Below are 27977 nucleotides of genomic sequence, written 5' to 3'. Positions count from 1 at the left end.
GCCCCTCCCCCGCAAAAAATAAATAAAACATTAAAAAAAGAAAAAGAAAGTAGAGTAGAAATGTTATAACTATTTATTTTTAGATTTCAGTATTCTGGCCAAATAAGGTCTCTAAAGTAATGTTTCTTTATACACTGAAAGCATTACATGTTTGTCTATAATTCAACCACTAGGAATGAATCCAAAACTAGTAGTTTATAGAGGCACCACTCAGAGGTTCATACTAACCCTGACCCTAATGGAGGAAGCTATGCATGTGTAGGGGCAGGATGTATATAGGAAATCTCTGTGTCTTACTCTTAATTTTGCTGTGAACCTGAAACTACTCTAAAAACATAATGTCTCTGAACACATACACATGCGTGTGTGTACATGCATACACAGAATGAAGATTTTTTAAAAAATGAGCAGGGTACCGAATGAATTGAGAAGAAAGATAGTGAACAGAGTGAGTACTTGGACTGTTCTCATACTGTTTCTGGTGAATGTATTTCCTTGCTGGACATTATGCCCTGGAATATACACTTGAATTTCTTACACAAATTTAATAAATAAGTATTTTAATTTTTTAAAAAGTGGATGGATTAATGCACGAAGTTTTTGAATGCATTTAATTCAACATTAACTGAGTACACTTTGGCAAATGCGTTTGGAAGAGAGGACACTTGATTGTTCGGGACCGTCTTGTGCGTTGTATAATGTTTAATTTAACTGCCACTACCTATTAAATACCTGTAGAGCCTTGGGGGTGGCAGCAGTGCCCTGTTTTAAAACCACTGATTTTCCAGTTTTAGAAGTAGGAATTGGCTGCTAAATGTACAAAATGGGTCTTTAAAAATTCATTATCATTCAGGAGGCTTGATTTTCAGAGTCTTTGACATAGGACGAAAATAGTTTATTGGATTATTGAATTTGCATTACAGTGTAAAGATTTCTGATTTATATCAGCGGGATCTGGTTTTCTTCAGAAACCAGAAAGTTATCACTGAAATATTAATAGTGAAAGGTCAAGAATGGTAAATGCTAGCTCTAGGTATAAGAGATTAAGAAAAAGGCAAGATTTCAAGGGATAAGTCTAGGCCCTAGATCTCTCTACATGTAAAATAAATACTGTATTGACAAGACTTACAGTAATACAAAATTGGAGGGAAAAAAATTTTCTTGAATTAAATTTTGATGGAACTAAAATGTTCTTTTTTTTCCAATTGTGATTTGAGTGGTACATCAATAAAAAGCCTTGGTGTTTACATTTTTTCTTCTGAAATATTTGCATAGCAAATGTTACATATATGATATTACCTAAAAGAATGCCTTCAACATTTTCCCCCCAAACAAATAACTCCCAGCAACTTTAAACTGACCCCAAGATAAATCATATATTACCTTGTTCATGATTTCCCAAACTAGCTAAGCCTAAAGATAGTGTTTTCTTTCTGCCTTCAAAATGGTGAGTATGTTGACAGATTTATCCAGTCAGGTCAATCTGGTCCTTTGCCAGTTTTCAGTAATAAAAAAAAAGTTTCACAGATGATTTATTGCTTTATCTTGTTCACAGAGCCCATTTGTGCTCTTCTTACCTTCTGGAGTATATTGTATTTTTCAGATAACCCTCCCCAGCCCCTTTGCCTCCTGGGATATTCTGAGTTTCTTCAGCACATTTGGTTCTCGGGCAATAAAAATTTGAGGTTTTATAGTTAATTACCATGGAGGAATCTTGCTCTTCAGATGTCCTTCACTCAGCTTTGTGAGATGCTAGAATCTTATTGATGCTCATTTAAAGGGTTATTAACTTTGGAATACCCAAATAAGAAGCAGCAAATGGCTCTTGTATGCTAAATTAGTATTGAGACTTTATGTTGAGCTTATATGACTACCAGGGAGCCATTTACTTAGAATCCTTTCCTGTAATGATTGCTGTGTAAAAGTAATTAACTCTTCATAGTCTAGATACTATTTTCTAGAGTATTGATATGTAATTTTAAACTCAAGTGGCATAGATGTTTCCATCTTGAAAAGAAATAAGATTTTTAAGGTCATTACTAGCTGTGTGATGTTAATGTATGGAGCCTTACTCTTCTCCCCAGAGTGAGCTTTAGGTCCCTTCCAAATGAACACTGAGAGGATGGTGACACTACAGCTCACATATCAGTGGTTATGTTTTGTGGTAAACGATCTATACTTTTCTTGCCTGATCCTTTGTCTCATTCCTGAGAAAAACAAGCTGAAGGATTAGTCTATAGTCATGAGATAGTTTTTTCTGGGAAATCCACAGCTTATATAAAACATTCCTCATCAATAATATAGGTGTAATCATTGTGCATATGCATACCTCAGGGTTGATACACAAATTCAATTATATATATAAAGCTAAAGAATAGTGGCACAAAATAAGTGCTTAATAAATTTCAGCTATTATTATTACTTTAATAGAATACATGACAAAATGGGAAATAATTTCATACTGTGAGCAATGCTTTGAAGACAGTAAACAGTGCTGTGACACTAAGTGATGGGATGAGGAGGGGTTGCTGCTTAGGGTAGTCAGGGGAGGACTCATAAGTACAGTCATGACCTTTGAACTGAGACTCAGAGGTTGAGAACTCATGTGAAGAACTAAGAACAACACTATTTAAGGCCCAGAATTTGGGAATGGCATGTTGTGTTTAAAACAAACAAACAAAAAAACAAAGAGCTGATGTGATTGAAGCATAATAAATGAGGAAGCAAGAGGTATGGGGGAGATTAAAGGTGTAGGCAAAGCCAGGTCAGGTCTTATAGGCTATGAAGTGTTTTTTGCTCTGCCATTTGGAATAAGAAATTAAGAATAGCCAGCATTTCCTTTAAGCTATTTTTAAGGAATGTCCTGGTAGAATGCAGTTATTGATAGAAGACTCTGGCTTATAGTAGTAATTTTTGAAGGTCTCAAGTACCTGAGAATTGGGTTTTCTTTTATAATCATTAGTTGTTCTTTAGATGTATATCAAAAATTCCCTAATAAAGCAGCAAAATCTAGAATGCTGTTTATTTGCTAAATTCTCAGTACTTCTTTTTTTCAATAAAGCCTGCCATGTAAGTTTTTATGAAAGTATTTGAAAGGTATAGGTGGGCACAAAAGTAAGTGATACTCTATTTGTCAGGGGCCTACTACATCAGTGTCAGCTTCATAGAGACTTGGGGAGCCCAGTAAAAATTCTGGCCTTTGTAAATTTGGATAATGAATATAAGTGGTATATGTAGAATATATTTTTACTCCCCCCCCCCCCAGAAGAAGTGTTCTGGGTTTTTTGACCATGACACGTGTTCATTACTTAGTCTGTGAATAGAATTGCTGTCAGAAAAGACAAACATTATTAAGTAGGGTGAGGTCAATGAAATCTTCCAGGCCCAGTGAATTTGGAAATTATTTGGTAACCTGACTTAAATTCTGATGAGTTTGTAATCCAAGATAATGGTGCAATAGGCAATTTATATCATCATTAATTTCAAGTCTTAGTGAGTCTCAAAAATAGGGATCACTGATGCGTAAGATTTTGTTGGCACAATGTATTTGGATACTGACTTGATTAGAAGATCTCAAATAATTTAAATGCATGAGGTCAAAGGAAAATTATTAACTTATATAGCTGGGGCAGTAATTTGTGTATATATTTTAAGCTTCCTTGGTTTTAAAATCTAAAAGACAAAATCTGTGTCCTAAATTTATAAGTGTGCTGACTTCTGAAATGACTTAATGAGGTTGCTTCTTCTCATTCTCTGCTTTTCTTGATCCTGCTTGTGTTTGAACATTTTAGGTCATTTATAGCAAGTACACTGACCTGGTTCCCAAGGAAGTCATGAATGCAGATGACCCAGACCTGCAAAGACCTGATGAGGAAGCCATTAAAGAGGTAACTGGGCATTGATACATATATAATTATTTTATGGCTTTTGACGTCTTTATTAGCTTCCAGACCACTCGTTGCGGTGTTTCTTATTTCAGATAACAGAAAAGACAAGGGTAGCCTTAGAAAAATCTGTATCACAGAAGGTTGCTGCAGCCATGCCAGTCCGAGCAGCTGATAAACTGGCTCCTGCTCAGTATATCCGGTATGATCTTGCCTGGAAGTCTTACTTTCATGTTGGACTAGATTGGGGTTGGGGGTCCTGGTATTCCTTCACTATCCTACTTAGTCACAATTAGACAAGCAATTTTTTGAATAATGACTTAAAGTCTGTTGATTCTGCAGACTCTTGAAAGCAGAATTTTTTAAGATATTTTTGAAGATATTAACTATTATGTTGTTCTTAAAATATATTTTTTGTTTTTAGAAATTAACAGTTAATTACAGCATGTGACCCAAACCACAAATACTATTTTAGTTTCCCATTTATATATAATAAGCATCATATATTTATATAATATTTTCATAATGATATAATATTAGTATATTGGTAATGTCATAATTCATTATATAATAGTTATATAACATGTAATAATAGAATAATAGTAATGTACTAATATCATTTATATAATAATAGGCATCTTTATAATACTTATAAATTGTGAGGGATTTCATTCAACTAAATCTTTGTGTAGAGAGATGATTCACATGTATAGGAAAATTCAGAGCTTATAGGGCTGCTACTATTATTCTTCTCTGTTTTACAACCCATGATTAGTCAGGAACTACAATTCTAAGTTGCCTGCTGAAATATTATGGGGTGTTTCTTCCTCAAACGCAGACTGACAAAATAGGTACCATTTTCTAGACCTCTTACCTGTGAAATTGAACACCATGCCTTCTGTGGTGGAAAATGGACAAGGATGGATTGTTTGCAAACCAATATGACTCTAGTTCACATTTTGCTTATAACTCATAATTGCTGTTCTCTTACCTCCATTGCTATCTACCTAAATATTTTGTAATTTTCTATTAATACTTTGTGAAAGGAATTGACAATATAGTCTAACCTAGGATTATAACAGAAGGAAATAACCCATTGAGCTTGAACTAGTTACACCTTTAGTTTCATCTGCATTCTTCAGATACACACCATCTCAACAAGGAGTGGCTTTCAACTCTGGAGCTAAACAGAGAGTTATTCGGATGGTGGAAATGCAGAAAGATCCAATGGAGCCTCCACGGTTCAAGTAAGTAGGTGGCCTGTAAGAATAAACCTCTATTCGGGGTGCCTGGGTGGCTCAGTCAGTTAAGCGTCCGACTTCGGCTCAGGTCATGATCTCACAGTTCGTGGGTTTGAGCCCCGCATTGGGCTCTGCGCTACCAGCTAGGAGCCTGGAGCCTGCTTCGGATTCTGTGTCTCCCTCTCTTTCTGCCCCTCCCCTGCTCATTCTCTCTCTCTCTCTCTCTCTCTCTCTCTCTCTCTCTCTTTCTCTCTCTCTCTCAAAAATAATAAAGATTTTAAAAAATTTAAAAAAAAAGAATAAACCTCTATTCTTAAAAAAGATACCAGAGGAGAAAAATGTCCCAAATGTCCATCAGTAAGTGAGTGGATAAATAAATTGTGGAACATCTATACATGGAATACTATCAATATTAAAATGGAATAAATAAAAAAGAATAAACTTAATACATGAAATAACATGAATGAAGCTCAGAATAATTATGCTGAGTGAAAGAAGCCAGACAGGGGCGCCTGGGTGGCTCAGTCGGTGGAGCGTCCGACTTCAGCTCAGGTCACGATCTCATGGTTTGTGAGTTCGAGCCCCGTGTCAGGCTCTGGGCTGATGGCTCAGAGCCTGGAGCCTGCTTCTGATTCTGTGTCTCCCTCTCTCTCTGCCCCTCCCCCACTCATGCTCTGTCTCTCTCTGTCTCAAAAATAAACATTAAAAAAATTTAAAAAAAAAAAAAAAAGAAGCCAGACAAAAACATATACATTCTGTATGATTCTATTTTTATAAAACTCCAGAAAATGCAAACTAATCTGAGGTGACAGGAGGTAGATCAGTGCCTATGGTGAAGGAGGGGAGTAGAGAGAGCAGGGGGGAGGAATAAGAAGGATAGGCAAGGAGCATGCAGAAACTTGGAGGTGATGAGTGTGTTCGCCATCTTGATTGTGATGATGGTTTCACAGGTGTATATTTGTGTCAAACTTAAACTGTTCATTTAAATATTTATAGTTAATTGTATGTCAGGTGTACCTGTTATTTAAAAAAACTTACTTAAAAAGAAGAAAAAAAGTGGGGGTGCCTGGCTGGCTCAGTTGGTAGAGCATGTGACTTGATCTTGGTGTTGTGAATTCGAGCCCCATGTTGGATGTGGAGCCTACTAAAAGTATATTACTCTATGAAATGATAATGATACTGTGGAGATGAAGGTGGGTAATGACGATGACAAGGTTGGCTATGTTTAACAGTTGTCGAAGCTCAGTGACTGATATATGATAGATGGGCATATATTATACACTCTCTTTTTTTATATATTTGAAGCTTTATAAAAATGGGAGGGGGAGACTTGAGACATATTAGCTAAAATGGAAAACTGTGTAACACTCTCTGGTTTTGCTTTGATTTTATCCTTCAGGATTAATAAGAAAATTCCCCGAGGACCACCTTCTCCTCCTGCACCTGTCATGCATTCCCCTAGCCGGAAGGTAATCTTTGCTGTAGTCTAACATCTTTTTTTGTATTCATGATCATTAATTTTATAAATAACCTTCCATAGAACAAAGTCTAGGTGCCTATACAGGTACATTTTGCCACACTCACTACTTTTTTAAGTTATCTTTCAAGATCAAATGGGGAGCCACTCAGGGCTATAATTTGTAGGTGGTTCCAGAGTGTGTAAGAGAACGTATGTGAAATGTTAGCTATTAGTTTTCTTGTTGTTAGCCTAACCCCTGCTATTAATGGAATGAACAGTGTCTGCTATTTGACAAGCAGAATATTATCATAGTTATAAGAAGTAAGTGCCTGGGATTAATAAGCCCCTGATAATCTGAGTGGCATTTTTTAGATATGATTTATTATCCAACTAAAAGAACAAGTTTTCATCTCAAAGGAGTCATGTCACTTTAAATATGGAAAAATACTAACCATTTATAATAGTCAAAAATAATGTATAGATTATTTTCCATTTTTTTATATTAAAGTTACTACTAGAATCCATGGTGAAGGAACATAGTATATAGTGCTACCAAACAAATGGAACTTTGGCCTTGGACTACATTCATTCATATGTCAGTGTATATTGAACTATCTTTGAAGAGAAACATTGCGCTTGGGTTTTTAGCTAGACTATAAATCTAAAAATGTCTCTTTTTCTGTTCTTTTGTCAACTCAGATGACTGTGAAGGAACAACAAGAGTGGAAGATTCCTCCTTGTATTTCAAACTGGAAAAATGCAAAGGTAATGAAGTTGTCATAAAATCAGTCTCCTACTTTTAGAACCTACTGGAAAACACTCAGGAAAGATGTTCAGCCTGAAAAAGTTTCATTAAATCCTCACCATCTCACTTAGCTGAATGTTTTCAAAAAGGAACACCCAACTTATGTGACTTTTTTTTTTTTTTTGTAATGTAATAGAAATATAGTATGCCAGTCACATGAATACTATGTAGATTCTTTTAGTGAATTGTAGGTATCAGAAGCTTATAGAAAAGAAATAGGTAAATTAAAGTGACATATCAATGAATGATAGTCTTCTTTAGAAAACTGGAATTGATATCTAAAATTATTTCTGAAAGAAATCAGTTTAATAATATGACAAAAAAGAGTAATTGTTTGGATATATGCAGTGCTTTAAGTTTCAAACATTTTTTTTCTGTTTATAAGAATGTATGCATAAGCTTTTTAAATCCTGTACATCTCTAAGCACCAAAGCTTGCAGGAGTCATGAAGAATCTGTAAAATAACGTGAAATAAATTCTCTGATCACTATTTCCCCTTTTCCCCCAAATCACGCTTTATAATTCTATTTTTGATGGGTGATGAAGGCCACTTTAATTTGTAGATTAAATAGAACTACTTTTTTAAATTTATTTTTTATTTTTTTATTAAATTTTTTGTGTGTCTGTATTTTGAGAGAGTGCAAGCGAGCGAGTGGGGGAGGGGCAGAGAAAGTGGGAGACACAGAATCTGAAGCAGGCTCCAGGCTCTGAGCTGTCAGCACAGAGCCTGACATGGGGCTTAAACTCACAGACTATGAGATTATGACCTGAGCCGAAGTAGGACGCTTAACAGACTGAGCCACCCAGGTGCTCCTAAATTATTTCTTAAAGGAAGTTATGTACTCATCCTAAAACAAAAGGGTGTACTTTGGTGTATTAGGAGTAAAGACCATGGACAAGAGTCAACATTTAGGAATCTAATCATAAATCTGGAAGAATAAAGCTAAGCCTGAAATGCCCATGGTGTTCAAGTATACTCCTTGAGTTACTGAAAATAGGATGCAAAATTTCAGAACACAGAATCTTAATTTGTCAAAATATCTTTTTTCCATTTACTAAAACTTACAGTATTCCAAGAATCTGACAAGTCATTAAAACAGTACAACACATTAAACTACCTATGTATACTCTGATGTTAGTGATTTGTTCCACTTTGTATGATTGGTCTATTACTTGAGGAACAACTGTTTAGCTATTTGATAGTGATTTCCTTTTACCCTAACTCATAATTATTAACATGAGAATCTTTTTGCCCTGATCTTGGGCTCTGGTATCCTACTGTCCAAGTTTAAATTTTAGCTCATCTGTTTATTAACTGTGTGACCTTGGGGACATTACCTAAGCTCCCTACCTCAGCATCATCAGCTGTGAAATGGAAACAACAGTGTTACCAGCCTTACAGACTCACTGTGAAGGTTAAATAAGACCACAGACATGAAGTGCTTTCAGTTAAGACTTTACATGAAGGTCTCAGTGTGAGCCTCTGCTGCTGTTTCACAGTTGGGAAGAAAGATGTAAGAACAAGAACTTCAGCTCAGTGGTTGTCAAAATGGACATATTTAAATCTAACTTTAAAGAATCTGTTACCACTTTTTTATGACTGGTGATTCCTGCCTGCTTTCGCACAGGGTTATACAATTCCATTAGACAAGCGTCTGGCTGCTGATGGAAGAGGCCTGCAGACAGTTCACATCAATGAGAACTTTGCCAAGCTGGCTGAAGCCCTCTATATTGCTGATCGGAAGGTTGGTCTGTCATAATTAACGGGTGTAATGCTCTTGATCATTTGTAAATCCATTTTTGGTTACCTAAGATACTGTTTGTTCCAGTTTTATTGAGAAATAACTGACTCATCACTGTAAATTTTAAGTCCTACAACATGATGTTTTGATTAACACAAGATACTGCTGTTTTAGGTACAGTACTGGGTACCTAGAGACAGTCACCCGTAGCATGGACGCCAGACATGGCAGGTGCTATTTGCAGCTCTGCGCCTGGTCTCAGCCTTTGTAGACTTGTACATAGACTCCGTTGCTGGCCAGCCAGCCTGCCTCCTCCGAACACTCCAGAATGGTGGTTCACTAGGCTCATCTCATTTTTAAAGACATTGTCGACTGCTATTTTTAGGTTTTACAATGTTTTTCTTTCTTTTTTTCTTTTAATAATTTTTTCTATTTTAAATATAGATGTCTCCCAAAAGGTCAGCAAGGAAGGGCAAATAAACATCCTGATGAATTGAATGCTGTAGAAAATGGTAGTCATAATAGCAATTGTCTATTAATATTATGGCATTAATATTATTAATATGTGACCTGGAAGTTCACATACCTCATGGCACATGCTTAAAACATAGATAAGTATACATCCTACATCACAGCAAGCACCTTTCTAAAAAATCATCTCCTGCTAAGGCTTTATCTTGAATTGTCTTGATTGATTTTGAACACATTACCAGTTCCTGCTATGTTACTGATACTGAAAATTGCTTAATTGGAATCTGGTTTAATGTAGTTTTTGGGTTGTTTCTGAGAAAGCATTAGTGAAACAGCGACTTACAAGATTTATTGGGGTCATTATCATTTGAACCATTAAAACATTTTCCAGAGTGAAAAATCTAAGTTTGCAGTGTCTTTTAGGCAAGCTTTGTTTTAGTGGACAAGAATTTTTGTTTTAATCGGTAATAACAAATCTGAATTCTTATAACTGCTCTTTGAAGCCAGACTTCAGTCAGGGTTTTGGATGATAGCTGTGACTTACCCTCCAACTGTGTATTATTTAACATCTGACTTTACTAACAGGCTCGTGAAGCTGTAGAAATGCGTGCACAAGTAGAGAGAAAGATGGCTCAGAAAGAAAAGGAGAAACATGAAGAGAAGCTTAGAGAAATGGCCCAGAAAGCCAGGGAGAGAAGAGCTGGGATCAAAACCCATGTGGAAAAAGGTATGACATTCTCTTTACTGAGTTGAATTTACATTGTGAACATTTAGAGACTCGCCATTGTTCTTACTGCATAGAAAACTAGTACACACCTATAAAAATGTAGACATTTCAGAAATAATAAGGAAATGAAACAATAACTTCTGCTTTACTGAGCTGTAGCAGTAGAAAATAAAGAATATATATTTGAAGATGGGCCTTCAATGTAGTATGAGACTACATTGGAATTTTTTTTTTTAATGTTTATCTTTGAGAGAGAAAGAGCATGAGCTGGGGAGGGCAGAGGGAGGTAGACACAGAATCCGAAACAGGCTCCAGGCCCTGAGCTGTCAGCACAGAGCCCGACGCAGGGCTCAAACTCACGAACTGTGAGATCATGATCTGAGCTGAAGTTGGATGCTAAACCAGCTGAGCCACCCAGGCACCCTTGGACTTTTTTTTTTTTTTAAGTTTGTTTATTTATTTTGAGACAGAGCGTGCGCGTGCACACAAGTGGAGGAGGGGCAGAGAGCAAGACAGGGAGACAACCCCAAGCAGGCTCTGCAGAACTTGATGCGGGGCTGGAACCCACAAACCGTGAGATCATGACCTGAGCTGAAGTTGGACACGTAGCCAACTGAGCCACCCAGGTGCTCCTACACTGGACATTTTTAAATTAAATTAAAAATCATTTAAAACTGCATATTATGGAGTGGTCAGGTCATGATCCCAGGGTGATGGGATTGAGCCCCATGTCAGGCCCTGTGCTGAGTGTGGAGCCTGCTTAAGATTTCCTCTTTCAGGGCATCTGGGTAGTTCAGTTGGTTGAGCCTCTGATTCTTGATTTCTGCTCAGGTCATGATTTCACCGTTCATGAGATCGAGCCCTACATTGGGCACCATAATGACAGCATGGAGCCTGCTTGGGATTCTCTCTCTCCTTCTCTCTGCTCCTCCCCCAGTTCACACATCCGTGCTTTTTCTCTCTCTCTAAATAAGTAAATATTTTAAAAAAGAAAGTTTCTAAAGGCACCTTGGTGGCTCAGTTAAATGTCTGACTTCAGCTCTTCAGCTCAGGTCATGATCTCATGATTCATGAGTTCGAGCCCCACATCGGGCTCTGTGCTGACAGCTCAGAGCCTGGAGCCTGCTTCAGATTCTGTGTCTCCCTCTCTCTTTGCCCCTTCCCCATTTGTGCTCTGTCTCTCTTTCAAAAATAAACATTAAAAATTTTTGAAAAAATGAAATAATGAGGGGGTAGCTCAGTCGGTTAAGTGTCAGACTTCGGCTCAGGTCATGATCTCACAGTTCATGGGTTTGAGCATCACATTAGGCTCTGCACTGACAGCTCGGAGCCTGGAGACTGCTTCAGGTTCTATGCCTCCCTCTCTCTTTGCCCCTTCCCCACTTGTGCTCTGTCTCTCAAAGGTGAATAAATATTAAAAAAATTTTTTTTTTCAAATAATCAATCCTAGACTAGTACAATTATTCATTCCTTCAATACATATTGAGCATCTACTATATGCAGGGTTCTCTTCTAGACACAAGGTTTTCAGTTAAATTGAGGGTATAGCAGTGAATGTAAACAGACCAAAAAAGTTACTTATCATTACTAGATGATTAATAACAATAGCATAATAATAATCTCTATGGAGAAAAATAAAACAGGCAAGGAGGATAAAAGTACCAGAAGGAAAGGATAGTCAGAATAGACCTGACTTCTTAGATGGTAACATTAGCACAAAAACTTGAAGGAAGTAGGGAAGTGAGTCTTACTCTGCGGAAAAGCATCCCAGACAGAAGGAATAGCAAGTGCAAAGGCCCTGATTTGGGAGTATACTGGGTGTGTTAAAGAAAAGCAGGGAGGCCAGTGTAGCTGGACTGGAGCACGCTGAGTAGTAGATAAGGTGTCAGAGTAGTTAATGTAAATACGAAGACTAATGGCCAGATCATGGGTGGCCTTTTAGCCATTTTAAGGACATGGCTTTTACTTCAAATAACAAGGGAAGCATTTGAAGGGTTTGAGCAAAGCAGCACAATATGCCATATATGAGCAGGCTGTGGAATGGGCATGTGGAGGAGCAGGGAAACCATTTGGAGGGCTGTTGCAGTAATCCAGATGAGAGATTACGAGAGGTAGGGAAAACATGGTCGGATACAGATGTGTTTTGAAGGGAGAGCCGTTAAAATTTGCTTATGTGTTACGTAGAGGTATGAGAGAAGAAGAGTCAGGGATTATTTCCAGAACTTCATGAGCAGTTGGGAGGGATTGAGTTTCCATTTACTAATATTGGGAAGACTGCAGGGGAAGAGGTTTGAGAGGGAACGATTAGGAGTTTAGTTGTAGACATGTTAAGTTTAAGATAGAGGTGTCAGGCAGGCAGTTGGATATAGGAGTCCAGAGTTCAGCTGTAGAGAAAGAACCAGGATTATAAGTAGTGATCTGTACCCTTGAATCATATATGAATGACTTAATAAGGCAAGTTATAAAAACCTGCTTGTTGTACATATACTTAGCCACTGAAGGTAATTAGAAGATTTTCCCTGTATCTAAGTTCTCTACACTGGTGAGGATAAGAAGGCACAGAATGATTTTTGAAGAATTAGTTAAAATTTTGACAAATGTGTTGCCAGATACTAATAACTAACGTTTATTGAGTGCTTATTATGGCGGACACTACTCTGAGCACTTTACATGTACTGCCTTATACACTCCCTCCAGCGACCCCATGCAGTGGTTGTAGGACTGTCACTGTTTTACAGAGGAGACTAAAGCTCAGAGTGGTAGAGTAACCTGCACAGGGTCATATTGCTAACCTGTCGTAGGAACAGGATGTGAATCCAGACAGGCTGGCTCCACCAAAGCACATGCTCACACTGTGTCCCTTCAGACTGGAGAGAGAAGAGAAGGTGAAGATACACATGAACACCATAGGTAGAGATCAAGACGCAGCCAGCTACGGTGGATCACAAGCAAGATTCTTTATTCAGCCAGTCTTTGAAAATACAAGGGTACATTTACACATAATTTTTTTCCTGAAATTTTAATATGACAATTTTAATTTTTAATTTTTTATTTTTTTAGAGAGCGAGCAGGGGAGAGGTGCAGAGGCAGGGTAGAGAGAGAATCTTAAGCAGTCTCTGTGCTCAAGGGGAGCCCAACGTGGGGCTCAGACCCATGACCCTCGGGTCATGACCTGAGCTGAAATCAAGGGTCAGTCGGTAAAGCATTCAACTCTTGGTTTCAGCTCAGGTCATGATCTCGAATTTTGTGGGTTCAAGCCCCACATCAGGCTCTGTGCTGGCAATGTGGAGCCTGCCTGGGATTCTGTCTCTGCCCCTTTCACGTGATCATGTGCACACACGCGCTCTCTCTCTCCCTCAAAATAAGTACATAAACTTAAAAAAAACACACACACACAGAAAAGTTGAAAGAATTATACAATGAACAACCATATCTCCACCACCTAGATTCTACAGTTAACTTTTTTTTTTTCACAATTAACATTGCTAAATTTGCTTTATTACCTGTCTACCCATCTGTATCCATCCGTCAATTCACCTTACAACTTTGATGCATTTCAAGTTAAGTTAAAGACATCATCAGTATACTTTACCTGTAAGCACTGCAGCTGCATGCATAATTATGGAATTCACATTCAAAAATTAAACTGGGGCGCCTGGGTGGCTCAATCAATTAGGCAGCCGACTCTTGATTTCAGCTCAGGTCATGATCTCACATTCGGGAATCGAGCCCCAAGTCAGGCTCTGCGCTGAGCATGGAGCCTGCCTGAGATTGTCTCTCACCCTCTCTCTCTGCCCACCCCCCCCCCCCCCCGCAAATAAGTAAATAAACTTTAAAAAATTAGATCAATACTGTTGGATTTAAATTAATTGCAAGTAAGTTAAAAGGGTTGAATGTGACTATAAAGAAATTCATGGAATGTTCTGTCATAGGTTAAAGAATATTCTCTGGTTCCAGATATTAATGGGTAACATAGTGGTGAAGTAATTTTCAACTCTGTCCACACAGAGGATGGGGAGGCACGTGAGAGGGATGAAATCCGGCATGATAGGCGAAAAGAGAGACAGCACGACCGGAATCTTTCCAGGGCAGCTCCTGATAAGAGGTAGGTGCTATTTGAGATAAATACGAATTATGAGGAGTGGCTTTTCTGAACCTTTTAGAGAGAAGGTTTAGTCCACTGGGCCCAGTTTTGCTTCTCTGCCTTTCCTTTTTAGTTTGATAACTTACTAGATCAGCACTATTTTCTCACACCAAACTATTTACTTTTTCTTAGAAGAAGAATTGACTGTCCCTGGAAGTAATCCTTTCTTATCACCCTGTAGATGTATAGAATAAGCTAGAATTGCGAATGACAGAGGGTTATAGAAAAGGGAGTTCAGATCATGTTTGTGAAGGTAGTAGATAGGACTGTTCTGGTCTGTTCTTTTCCTATTTTAAATGGTGAGACCAACATTATGTGCCTGTTCCTCCAGGCAGAGAATAAGCGTCTGTACTTTTTAAAAAATTATTATTTTTTTAATGTTTATTTTGAGAGAGAGAGCGCGCACATGCGTGGGTTGGGGAGGGGGCGGGGGGGTGGGGGGAGAGAATCCCAACCAGTCTCCTTGCTGTCAGCACAGAGCTTGATGTGCAACCAGTCTCCTTGCTGTCGGCACAGAGCTTGATGTGAGGCTCAGTCTCATGAACCGTGAGATCATGACCGAAGCCTAAGTCACAGTCGGATGCTCAACGAACTGAGGCACCCAGGCGCCCCAAAGCTTCTGTGCTTTCATTGAGATACTCCTACATGCAGAGGACTGTCCCAAGTACGGTGGCAGATAAGAGCAGATTTTGAGAAGTGAAAATCAGCCTCTTCTCATGAGCAGTTCTATTAAAATTCAAAGACAGAGCTACCATGTAAAATTACTTGGGAAAATGGACCAGAGCACTGTTAATAAGTACAGACCTGCGTGAAACAAACAAAATATTTGCATGGGGACTTGGACTAAAGTAGGGATTGGTAAAGTTTATGGTTCACCAAAGGCTGAGGCCTGAATTCTGAGTGAGAGTTAAATACAACTATGAAACATTGTCTTTCCATATGAGCAGTTTTCCACACTCTCATCATTTTGTGAGCTATTGATAAATCCATTTTTTTTTCAAGTCATGTACTAAACATGAAAAAGAAGATTCCTGCTGGTGGTGGTCTTTGTTATTTAATGGCATAGCTCATCTCCCTGGGTAAGTGAAGCCCTGGAGAAGCAGAAAATCTGAATTTCAAATTGTGGATAATAGCGGTGTAGAAGAGAGTGGAATGAAATGTGAAAGTGCACAATTAATGATACTCTTGCTCTGAAATTCCTAAGCTGTAAAAAATTAAAATGGCTCTGTAAATTGGGCCCTTAAAAACAGTAAAGTGGTTATGAGAATTGATAATGTAGAAAGACTGTAAACTTATGACTGGGTGAAAATTAGGTTGTCTATAGAAATCATTTTAAGACTTGAGTTTCAGGCCACCTGGGTGGCTCAGTTGGTTAAGCATCCAACTTCGGCTCAGGTCATGATCTCATGGTTCATGAGTTCAAGCCCAGCTTGGGTCTCTGTGCTGATAGCTCAGAGCCTAGAGCCTGCTTTGAATTCTGTGTCTCCTTCTCTCTGCCCTTCCCCGGCTTCCACTGTCTCTCTCTCTCTCTCAAAAAAAGTAGCACTCTGTCTCTCAAAAAAAATAGATTGACAGACCTGAGTTTCTGGTAAAATAAGTGATGACAGTTACCAGGGTTTCATTATGATATAGATTGCATACATACTGAAACAGCAGGGGAATTAAGATAATCTGAATATTGAAAATCATACTGAGTAATCCAGTCATTGATATGTTTTTCTCAAAATTCTTATAGGATAAAATTACTAAATGTGGTTCAGGTGAAGAACTGATTCTGGCTTACTGACAGTGATTCATATGATACATCTAATTTGCATCCAGTGCCCCCCCCCCCCCAGTCCAACCCTCACATAATAGCAAATATAGACTAGCAATTTTCTATCTCAGCATGCTCTGTTAGGTGATTTCTTTTCTTTTTCTTCCTTTTTTTTTTTTTGTAAGGTGATTTCTTGTATTAAACATTTCATGTCTAGAGTGAGTCTCTTGACAGTTCTTTTCATTGAACAGAAAGGCCTGATTGTAAAACCCCACCTCTTCTAATAATCACATCTCTTAAGTGCTGTAAGGACTGCCAGCCCAATTATGCATTATCAGGGAATATATGTTCACAAGATCTGAACAGGATATATTCATTAACTTTGCTTCTGAGATTGGTTAGGTTGAAATTGAAATTCAGCTTGTCTGTGAAGAGTTTTCAGTTAGCAACATTATATTTCAAAACAGGTCAAAACTGCAGAGAAATGAAAATCGAGATATCAGCGAAGTCATTGCTCTTGGTGTACCCAATCCTCGGACGTCCAATGAAGTTCAGTATGACCAAAGGCTCTTCAACCAGTCCAAGGTACAAGGAATTTAGAAATAGCATGTCTTAAGTGTTGATACGAATACAGTCCTCAGGGAAAAGAAAATTAACATATCTTAGATTTGGATCAATCTAAGTAAGATATGCTGGCATAATGAGAGAAAAATATTACAAGTTATGTGTTATAACTTAGCTGCTTTATCTTATTTGATCTTTGATGCAAGTAAGATGAAACAACTCTGATTTTGCCCTCTTACAGTTGGCTAAGATTTAAGACACTAGTAGAAAATGAAAGAAATTAGGTGATTTAAAAAAAACCTAATATATTGGTCTTTTATTTCTAAAATAGACCCAGTGTCCTACAAAACTATCTCTTTTGGTTCTTTGTTGATCTTTGAAAAAAACAAAAACAACTTTTTAATGCTATAGAATCACATAAACTTGAGATCTTTAAAAGATGAAGCTAAAAAACTAAATTTAAGTGCTAAACTAGCTATCAGGAAATCTGATTCCTAGAAGCTATTGTTATTAACTAGCTAGGACACATTAGGACTGAAGAAGTATCTTTATGTTTTCGTCTACCCAACATTGATTATTTACAGGCATAAGACCTTTAGATCAAAGATAGATGTGCTTTGCCCTCAAGGAACCTTCAAGTCTACTGGAAAATACATATATGTATATAAATAAGGACAAGGCAGGCTGTAATAAAAATACAGACCTAGAAGTGAAGTTCTACTGGGATATGGAACAGAAAAGTTTATTGACTCCGAGGCTTCAGGGAGATTTGAAGGTAGCATTTGAGTAAGTTCTTTTAGTTTAATAACTTATTAGGTACTTTTTTACATTCCTGGCATTGTTCTTTTACTTGTATTATTTCAATCCTTTAAAAAACCCTATGACTTCATACTATTTGTTACAACCTCTGTATGTTTGAGACACATACAGGTTTAGCTAGAAACTGATAGAAGATTAAAACATGGGCTGTCTTGATTTCAAAGTTTGTGTTCTTAAACACTATGCTGTGGTAATTTACCAGGCTGAGCAAAGGGGTTAGGCATGAAAGTTTCATGTAAGTAAATATTTATGACTGTCACCTCTTACAAGCTTAAGCTTAAATTATTTCAAAGTTGTAATAAAAATTTTCCTAAAAAAGGACATCCCGTAGTAAGGAACCATTCAAATATATGAAGCAAGTTCCTTGTTGTCTTAGGATTTTCATTAAGAGCCTTATTGTCTCTTGCTATAATAGTGATTGTTCTTGGAGTGCCTGGGTGACTCAGTTGAGCATCTTGATTTCAGCTCAGGTTACGATCCTAGGGTCATGGGAGCCTGCTTAAGATTCTTGCTCTCGCCCTCTGCCCCCTCCCCAGCACATGTTCTCTCTTAGATAGATAGATAGATAGATAGATAGATAGATAGATAGATAGATACAGACAGACAGGCAGGCAGGCAGGCAGGCAGGCAGGCAGGCAGACAGTGATGTTCTCAGGGAGTTAAGGGCTGTGACATTTATTCTAAACAATTTTTTTTACGTTTATTTATTTTTGAGAGAGAGACAGAGTGAAAATGGGAGAGGGGCAGAGAGACAGGGAGACACAGAATCCAAACAGGCTCCAGGCTCCAAGCTGTCAGCACAGAGCCCAATGTGGGGCTTGAACCCACAAACCGCAAGATCATGACCTGAGCCAAAGTTGGACACTTAAGCAACTGAGCCACCCAGGTGCCCCTATTCTAAATGAAATCATACAGGGATGCCTGCCTATACAGCATGCAACTCTTGACGTCAGGGATGTGAGTTTAAGCCCCATGTTGGGCATAGAAGTTACATGATAAATAAATCAGTGAGTGACATCAGGTAAATGGTACTTGACAATTCTTTCATCTTTTTGCCATTGTCTGTAAAATTGAAATTGTCAAGTACCTGTTTATACTACTATCCCCCAATTTTAATGACTACTTCACTAAAGTAGTCAGACTTGTTAATTAGCACTGTATTTAATCTAAGGACCAAAGGTGGTAAGAATGAAAATTTATGGACTTTTTTTAATGAAGATCATTTTAATTTGCAGTTCAGATTGCTGAAAATGTGAACTTTTAATGTCCTTGTTCCACAGGGTATGGACAGTGGTTTTGCAGGTGGAGAAGATGAAATTTACAATGTTTATGATCAAGCCTGGAGAGGTGGTAAAGATATGGCCCAGAATATTTACAGGCCCAGTAAAAATCTGGACAAGGACATGTATGGTGATGACCTAGAAGCCAGAATAAAGACCAACAGGTACCAAGGCAGACAGCTCAGTCTCACTGTTTGCACTAGTGAAAACAAAGTGGTTCATAGTCCTTTTTCTTTTTCCCTAGATTTGTTCCCGATAAGGAGTTTTCTGGTTCAGACCGTAGGCAGAGAGGCCGAGAAGGACCAGTTCAGTTTGAGGAAGATCCTTTTGGTTTAGACAAGTTTTTGGAAGAAGCCAAACAGCACGGTGGCTCTAAAAGACCCTCAGACAGCAGCCGCCCCAAGGAACATGAGCATGAAGGCAAGAAGAGGAGGAAGGAGTAGATACACCGTTCTTCAAAGTGAATGAACTTTTGTCCATAACCCTAATGATGCAAGTCAGATGGGGAAACACTTTGTAAATGGCCAGGATAAAAACCAAATCTGGGTGTCAGACCCCAGCACTACTTTTTATTACGGGAGTAAGGGGGGGGGTGGTGGAAAATTCTTTGAACTATTTAGTTTTTTTAAAGAGTGGGTTGTGTTTGTGTTTCTCCTACCTTTTGGCATTTATAGAACATACTGCCCCACACATGAAATTAAGACCACTTCCTTTTGTGTGATGTTAGTACTTTGGGGATAATATTTTGTGTAAGAAGGACTGCTGATGAATACAGTTGCCCCAATCACAGTGAGTAGAAGGATGTTCACATACTAGAACTGTCCTGCCAAATGACGCCTGCCCCTCCTGAGCTCGGTTTTCATTTGGAGTGGGGAAAGCAAGCTCTTGCTTGGTGCAACTACTTGTTTCAAATAAAAACATTTAGACAAAATTTTCAATTTTGTTTACTTTATTTAATAGGTAGTAACAGTCTCAAAAATCTTTTTCCTCATCAGATGTTTGATCCCCTTGCAAAATTTTTGGTCTTTGAGCTTGAATGTGGAGCTGAGAAAAATCAAATAAGCATTGTAAGGAAAGACAGTATCTGCAAAAACATTACAACTGACTGAAAACTGCCACTTTAAGACTGCCTTTTTATTATGGAGTCAGCAGCAATAAGTCAAGAGGATGTTATTTGTTCCCTGCTCTTAAAACTAAATCGGTTTGACCCAAGGTTGCATGGTAAGTGGAAAAGCCAGGATTTCAACAACAGTCTCCCTACCTTGTAAGTAAGTTCCCACTGCTCTATGTTAGATACACCTTGCTAACCATTAAAGGGTCTTCCTGTACTACCCTCCCCAGACATTTTAGAACTGGCACTCTCCCACCACCACCATTCTTTAACCAGTATTAAGGAAACCTTAGTTACAAATCTCCCAAAGACCTTGTCATTCCATACTTTTGACCTACTGACTGATATATAGAAAGCTCACAACATTATACAGAAAAATGTTTACCTTTACTCCATCAATGATATGATTTTCTTGCTGTAGTGCATTCTGAAGTTCTTCTTCTGAAGAAAACTGAATCCAACCCATACCTCTGTGAAACCCAGTCTCTTTGTCCTAAAAATTCAAAATTTAGGAAGAGATTAATCATGAACTTGAAAAACGTTTCCATGAGCTCCAAAACAAACTACCAACTTTTCATCTGCCAAAACGGCATAACAGACATTATTAAAGATGTCGAAAAACTCAGTTACCAAGGTTAACTGCCGTGTTAATCTTAACATTCTGCTTTTCTGATGCCACTGGAGAAGTAACATATAGGTAGTAAAGTTTCTTTGTCATTCAAGATACAAACCACACTAAAATAAGGGAAATTTTAATCACATAAATACAGTACTCTAACTTCCTCATTTCTAGAAACTAAAAAATTAATTAAGCCTCAAAATCTAGGTGCATTTCTGGTAATTTTGGAGACCAATTACTCTCATCACCACTACTACATTATAATCACATACTCCCTATTCCTAATGAAAAATAGGAAAAAAGAAAAAATATATACAGTATTACCCTTATTTACCTAGCTCCAGACTTCAAGGTGCTTCCCTTTGTGCATAGGACAAGAGTGCTTATTATCCAACCTATACATCACGTGTGGAAAAGATTCTGGTGTGCTTCGAAGCACCCTGCTATTTAAAGACGAGGGGTGCCTGGGTGGCTCAGTCGGTTAAGCATCCAACTCTTGATTTTGGCTCAAGTTATGACCTCAAGGTTGTGAGATCAAGCCTGCCATTGGGCTCTGTGCTGGTCATGGAGCCCGCTTAAGATTCTGTCTCTCCCTCTGCCCCTCCCCACCCAAATAAAAAGAACAGATACAAAGATGCCTATTCACTCAGTGTACATCATCATCATCATCATCAATCTTGTTACAAAGTTATGTTATGCTCCACACCACCCCCAAACCAAATTCTTAGAAGTTGCCCCCATATTTAAAAGGTGACTTTTTTTTTGAGAGAGAGAAGTAGTGGGAGAGGGGGGCAGATGGAGGGAGAGACAGAATCTTAAGCAGGTTCCATGCTCAGCACAAAGCATAGGGCTCAGTCCCACGACCCTAGGATCGTGACCTGAGCTAAAATCAAGAGTCTGAGGCTCTACTGACTGAGCCACCCGGGCACTCCTAAAAGGTGACTTTTTAAGTATAAATCTAGACTGCAGGAAGTTTCTGGTAATGTCCCAGTGATTCACTCCTTACCTCAGAAAGATACAATTTCTCCTCTACCTCCTTATGACCATTGCTATAAAAGCTTTAAAAATTTTGTGTGTCGGGGGAGCCTGGGTGGTTTAGTCAGTTAAGTGTCCAGCTCTTGATTTCAGCTCAGGTCATGATCTCCCAGTCGTGAGACTGCACACTGAATGTGGAGCCTGCTTGGGATTCTCTCTCACCTCTCTCTGCCCTTCCCCTCCTCACACACACACACTCTCTCTCTCTCTAAATAAATAAACATTTGAAAAAAATGTTTTGGGTTTGTGTAAAACTTAAGTACTGTGTATCTAAGATAGGAACCTGGATTTCTAACTTGAGTACATGAATTTGTTTACCAGAAACTTTTTTCCTGTTACGTTTTATTTAGTTTTACCAAGAATCAAAATTTTCTTTTGTTTAAATCTAAACCTGTTAACTCCAGGTCCTAAATTATTTTATTTATACTTCTAAGAGGGAAATGGGAACCAAGAAAAATGTGTTACTATTTTTGGATAAAATTTTTTAATGCTCTTCAAAAAACACAAGTTTCATACTCTGTAAAATTGTAGTTTTTAAGCTTATAGAAACATTTTCATGTCAGTAATACATGTGCCTCATTCTTTTAATCAACTGTATAAAAAACTCCATTGTATCAATGAATATTTAATCCCATTGATAAACATTTAGGTTCTTTCTGGTAATATTACTATTTTTTTTATTTAGTTTAGTTTAAAGAGAGAAAGTGCAAGCAGGCGAGAGGGGCAGAGGGAGAGACAGAGAATCTTAAGCAGGCTCCATGCTCATCACGTAGCCCAATGCAATACTCGATCTCAGAACTCTGGGATCATGACCTGAGCCGAAATCAGGAGTCAGACGCTTAACCAACTGAGTACCCAGGCGCCCCTTTCCAGTTACATTAGTGAACAATGTTGCTTTGAGCATTCTTAACCACACCATTTCTGCAGAATAAATGCCTAAAAATGGAATTGCTAGATCAAAGCAAATACAAATTCTGGATTTTGATTTTACCAAACTACCCTTCAGAAATGAAGTAAACTTCTGAGCAATTTCAGTGCCAGCTTCCCTACACCCTCACTAGCACTAGATAGGAGTAATCTATTAGATCCTTGGAAAGCAACAAACATTAAGAGTTAAGAATTTAAATTTCTTTAAGTTGATATTTTACCATAGTCTTCTCAGTGTCATGAGGAAAAAAGGGGCAGTTTTAGTGAAGCACCTGTAAACTTTGTGTGTACTCACATCACACCATCAAAAATCCAGTAATTCTAGAAAGCCCACAGAAAAATACAGCCCAGAATAAAGCAAAACAAATTCATAAACTGATTTCTAAACCTTCCTTAGAAAGCAAAGGAGGGGTGCCAGGGTGGCTCAGTTCGGGGAGCATCTGACTTCGGCTCACGTCATGATCTCATAGTTCGTGGGTTCAAGCCCCACGTCAGGCTCTGTGCTAACAGCTCAGAGCCTGGAGCCCGCTTCAGATTCTGTGTCTACCTCTCTCTGTCCCTCCTCTGCGCGTGCTCTGTCTCTCTCTCTTTCAAAAATAAACATTAAAATTTTTAAAGGAAATATAACAAATATAAAAATACTAAAAGAAAAAAGGCATTCAACTTAATAAGGATAAAGATTAAAACAGATATTCTCTACCAGTTGAAAAAAAAATTTTTTTAAATGTTTATTTATTTTTGAGAGACAGCATGAGCAGGAGAGGGGCAGAGAGAGAGGATGACAGAATTGGAAGCAGGCTCCAGACTCAGCTGTCAGCAGAGAGCCCGACATAAGGCTCAAACCTATGAACCATGAGATCATGACCTGGGCCAAAGTCAGACACTTTAACCGACTACGCCACCCAGGTGCCCCTCCACCAATTAATTTTCAGATAAAATCATCCTTTAGTATCAAGTCCTTACTATAATACTGGAGTGGGCAGAATTCAAAGATGGCCCTGTGATCTACACATGTCCCACCAAGTTACCCTCTGTATAACCCCTTCCCCTTGAGGGTGTGTGGGACCTGTGACATGCTTCTAACCAAAAGAATATGGCAAAAATGATGGGATGCCACTCCCATGACTATGTTCTAAGACAAACTTAACCGACTAGACAGAGAAACTCCTCTGCTGACTTTGAAGAAGTAAGCTGCCATGTTGGGGGAGCCTACAGACCTCCCAGGTAACAAGGAACTGCAGGTAGTCCCTACAAGCTGAAAGCCAGCAAAAAGGTAGATACCTCAGTCTGACGGTTCAAAGATGAATTCTGCCAACAACCTGAGGGATCTTGGACATCAATCTTTCCCAGTTGAGCCTCTGATGAGACCAAAGCCCCAGCTGACACCTGGCCTGCAACTATATGAGACCCTGAGCAGAGGACCCAGTAAGGCTATGCCCAGGTTCCTGATCTGCTGAAACTGTGGATAACATATGTTTGTTGTTTTGAGTCCTTACATTTGTGATAATTTGTTATGTGCAGGATAAGTTTTTTTTTTTTTTTACTTTTTAATCAGTATCACCCATAATTTTATCCATAAAGACTCTGAACAGCTTTTACTTCATTAGAAAGTCATACAAGTTGATATGTTTTGACAAAAACTCAAGAATTCGAGGATAAAATTTGAGGATCAAGGATGAAAGGATAAGTTTTTTTTTTTTCAAAGAGAATACTCACAAAAGGTATGATGCACTTTCGTATATGGCCAAACTGTGCAAAGTGTTCTCTCAGCTCACCTGTATAGGAAGAGAAAACATGTTAAAAGTAGTTCATGTATTTTGGGGTACCTGGCTGGCTTAGTCGGTAAAGCATGTGACTCTTGAAATCGGAGTTGTGAGTTCAAGCCCCACGTTGGGCACAGAGATTACTTAAAAACAAACAACAAAAAAGGAGTTAATATATTTTGTATCTTTCATCCTAGATTGTAGGTAGAAACCAAAAGTGGGCCTAGAGTTCCCAAACATTTTGTGAACAGGAGCTACTTTGCATTTCCTTGAAGCCTTAAGATTTAGGAAGCAGCTATGGTACTGACTACAGATCTTCAGGTTATGATGGGGTTACAGCTGATAAACCTATTGTAAGTTGAAAATATCCTAAGTTGAAAATGCATTTAATACACCTAACCTACTGAACAGCATAGCTTAGCCTAGCCTACATCATAAAAAAGTTTTTTTGTTTATTTTTTTATTTTTGAGAGGGAGAGCATGAGCAGGGGAAGAACAGAGAGAGGGAGACACAGAATCTGAAGCAGGCTCCAGGCTCTGAGCTGTCAGCACAGAGCCCGGCACGGGGCTTGAACCCATGACCTGAGCCAAAGTCGGACACTTAACTGACTGAGCCACCCAGGCACCCCTAGCCTAGCCAGCTTAAACATGCTCAGAATACTTACATTAGCCTATAGTCAGGCAAAACCATCTAATGCAAAACCTATTTTATAATAAAGTGTTGAATTTCTTATGTAATTTATTGACTACTGAAAATGAAAACCAGAATGGTGGTTAAGGGCACAGAGTAAGTCTATGAGTTGTTTACCCTCGTAATCACATGGCTCACTGGGAGCTGCATCTTGCTGCTGCTGCTGCCTAGTATCGAGTATCATACTGCATATCACTAGCACAGGGGAAAAAAAACAAAATTTAAAGCAGAGTTTCTTCAGAATGTGTATCACTATTGCACCATTGTAAATCAAAAAATTGTAAATGAAACCACTGTAAGTCAAGAACCATTTCTATAAAGCTGCAATGTACCAGATTTGGGGAAAGTGTGTGTAGGGACACACACAGATAAATTGCTGAGTTGACTGTAGTCTTCATCCCCTGCAGAAGAGTATCTTCATCATAGTGTCAGGTGCATGGATAACAATCCTTGTGAGAAATTCACACAAAAGACAATTTAACCGTAGTGTGTTGTTTAAGCCCTTGCCTTCCATAAAGTTTACACTCAGTTAAAAAGCTGATACTTTAAAATTTGTTGAGATGACCCTGCTTACCCTTCCTGCTTTATTTCCCATTGCTGGCCCATAGTTACTCTCTAGTATAGCAAATGAAATTCTGTGTGTCCCGTGGATTTCCATCTTTGTCTATCGTTATTTCCCCTTGTTATGTCGGTAATCCTATCTCTTCCTGCCTAAATTGTAATTATCCTTCAAGATCCAAGCCAAATATATCCACTGAATATTAATTTATCGGGGATCTACTCAATACAAAACAATGTTATTATCCTGACCCAAGTCCTCAAAGATGCATAGTAATCTTAAAAATCAAAAATACATGATCTCTTCTGAACTACAGTGCTTGTACTTTCCCTGATTGATATTTCATATTACCTGGTTATTTCCCCTAGCTCATCTAAACCTCACTGCTTCAACAATTGCCTGTATCTGTTGTAAGTCTCCTCACCCTCACCACAACACCATAACTTTCCTGAGTGTTGAGTCCACTATGTCAATAGTAATTGATACACAGTAGGGCAATATTTGATGAATGAATAAATGCCTAGTAATGCTTCAGCAACCCATAGGGACTAAATTTCTGAAGAGCTCTCCCAGTTGGTCAAATCAGTTGTCAAGATCAGGACCTCAGAGACCATGTTACTGGAGAATAAACAAAATAGTGTTAAATATACACGTTTTAAACCAGGTATTGAAAGTTCTAGAAAACATTCACTTCCAAAACAAACTAGTTCTGGAAGGTAACCCTCTTCCCAAATCACCTATAACTGTTAAGGGAAAACAGCTGCAAGCACCAAGAACAATGCCCACCACAAACACTCCTTAAATATTTGCTGAATGAATGAATGAACTGAGAGAGGATGTTTCAAAGTTGTATGTTACATAGACTCTTTGTAAGAGTTTTAAACCAACCCATTATGGTCTGTACACCTGCAACTGCAAGATGCTGATGAAATCCCTGGGCCTTTACACAGTTTCACGGAGCCTAAGCAAGACACTGTACTGGCTTGATCTTCACCTGCCACATATTGAGAAAGTGAGGCACAAACTGATCTATTTTCCATTCCACTACCCACACCTGGACCACAAAAACTAAGAGGTGAGTAATCCCAGTTCCATTCTTTTCTTTAAGGGAGATGACCTGATACATGAAAACCTATAAAACTGACCGTGGATTTTTAATTTTTGGTAGGCAAATATAAAAACATTTTCTCAAAACTGCAACTGACAAAAATCAATGTTGGTGAGAGATTTCAATACTGATTACTCCCAACCCTCTATCTCCAGCCTAGGTCTCTCCCCTTGAGCTTCAATTACAGTAATCATGAAAATGATTATCATTCATTGAGCACTTATGTATCTAGCACAGGTCTAAGCGGTTTACATATAAACTCATTTTAACCCAATCAAAAATCCTATGAGGAAAGTTATTACTGACTCCATTTCACAGATGAAACTGAATTACAGTAGTGAGCCCTTTTCCCAAATTACCTCCCTTTTTTGTTGCACAAGTATTAAATGGCCGAGGTGGAATTTTAACCTGCGCAGTATGTTTAAAAGGGCACTTCTCAATCTCTACACAATCCTCTCTGTCCACTTGCTGACGGAGACCTCACAGGTTTTTCTCAAACTCAACACATTTAACCTTTAACTCCTCTTCTGTAAACCTGCTGCTTCCACATCCTAACCACGATATTCACCAACGCTAAAAACCTGGAAGTTGTTCTTTTTCCGTCATTCCGTACTCTTTCCCATTCAAACCATCGCGAAAAGCCGTTGATTTTGTTCTGTTAACATAGGTGGATCTGACCCGCTTTTCTACAACTACACTATTTCAGGTCCTCTTCTTAGGACTAAATTACTGAAACTGCCTTTTAGTTCGTCTCCCCGCCTTCAACCATACCAGTTTGAATCCATCCTCCATACCGCAATCAAAATAGTCCCTTCTAAATCGTACATCTTAACGTTTGCAAGTAACGAACTGCCACCAAATCACTCCCGCAGGCAGGAGACCCTAAATACGTGCCGCAAAAGCTCAAGACGCATCCCCAATTAATTGCAAAAAAAAAAAAAAAAAAAAAAAAAAATTCTGCTCACTGGCTTGCTCAGGAGCAACAGCTCTTAATCCAGCTACCACGCTGATTCCAGCGCTCCGCCAAAAGCAGTGCTTTTGAGGATCGCTTGAGCCTCAAACTTCCGCCCCTAATACGTCTCCATCACTCACTCGAGGCTGCGGTCCAGGGAATTTTTCTGACGAAAGCCACCGGCCGGCTAGCACTAGTACGCAGCGCCATAGCGCCCCTCACCGCTGAAGCCGCCATCTTTAGATTAAGGACCTCTGTGACCAGTGGTCACGACCCCGGAAGAACCTGCCGGATCCGGAGCACGGCACTCTGCTTCCGGG

At 38.6% G+C, this 27977-nt stretch overlaps 2 protein-coding genes across 2 annotated transcripts in view; one reads left to right on the top strand and one right to left on the bottom strand.

The window, feature by feature from the left end:
• The window catches only part of SNW1 (SNW domain containing 1), a 33174-nt gene extending 13351 nt beyond the window's left edge, over positions 1-19823 (top strand). Inside the window, exons 4-14 of the mRNA XM_042943942.1 lie at positions 3792-3887; positions 3980-4086; positions 5027-5131; positions 6525-6594; positions 7284-7349; positions 9018-9134; positions 10188-10329; positions 14338-14434; positions 16697-16814; positions 18893-19056; positions 19137-19823. Coding sequence (XP_042799876.1) covers positions 3792-3887; positions 3980-4086; positions 5027-5131; positions 6525-6594; positions 7284-7349; positions 9018-9134; positions 10188-10329; positions 14338-14434; positions 16697-16814; positions 18893-19056; positions 19137-19335 — 1281 coding nt within the window. The 3' untranslated portion in view covers positions 19336-19823. The remainder of the gene's footprint in view (positions 1-3791; positions 3888-3979; positions 4087-5026; positions 5132-6524; positions 6595-7283; positions 7350-9017; positions 9135-10187; positions 10330-14337; positions 14435-16696; positions 16815-18892; positions 19057-19136) is intronic.
• LOC122222995 (SRA stem-loop interacting RNA binding protein) lies at positions 19824-27926 on the bottom strand. Its single transcript, XM_042943946.1, has 4 exons — positions 27798-27926; positions 24301-24359; positions 20389-20496; positions 19824-19936 (listed from the first exon to the last, which is right to left on the bottom strand). Exons 1-4 carry the CDS (start codon positions 27892-27894, stop codon positions 19865-19867), a joined length of 336 nt encoding a protein of 111 aa, XP_042799880.1. The 5' UTR covers positions 27895-27926; the 3' UTR covers positions 19824-19864.
• Between the last annotated feature and the right edge of the window lie 51 nt (positions 27927-27977).

This window comes from Panthera leo, chromosome B3 (assembly GCF_018350215.1).
Source record: "Panthera leo isolate Ple1 chromosome B3, P.leo_Ple1_pat1.1, whole genome shotgun sequence".
NCBI classification, from domain to species: Eukaryota; Metazoa; Chordata; class Mammalia; order Carnivora; family Felidae; genus Panthera; species Panthera leo.
Note: the sequence above shows the minus strand (reverse complement) of the source record. Positions and strands in the feature narration are given on the sequence as shown.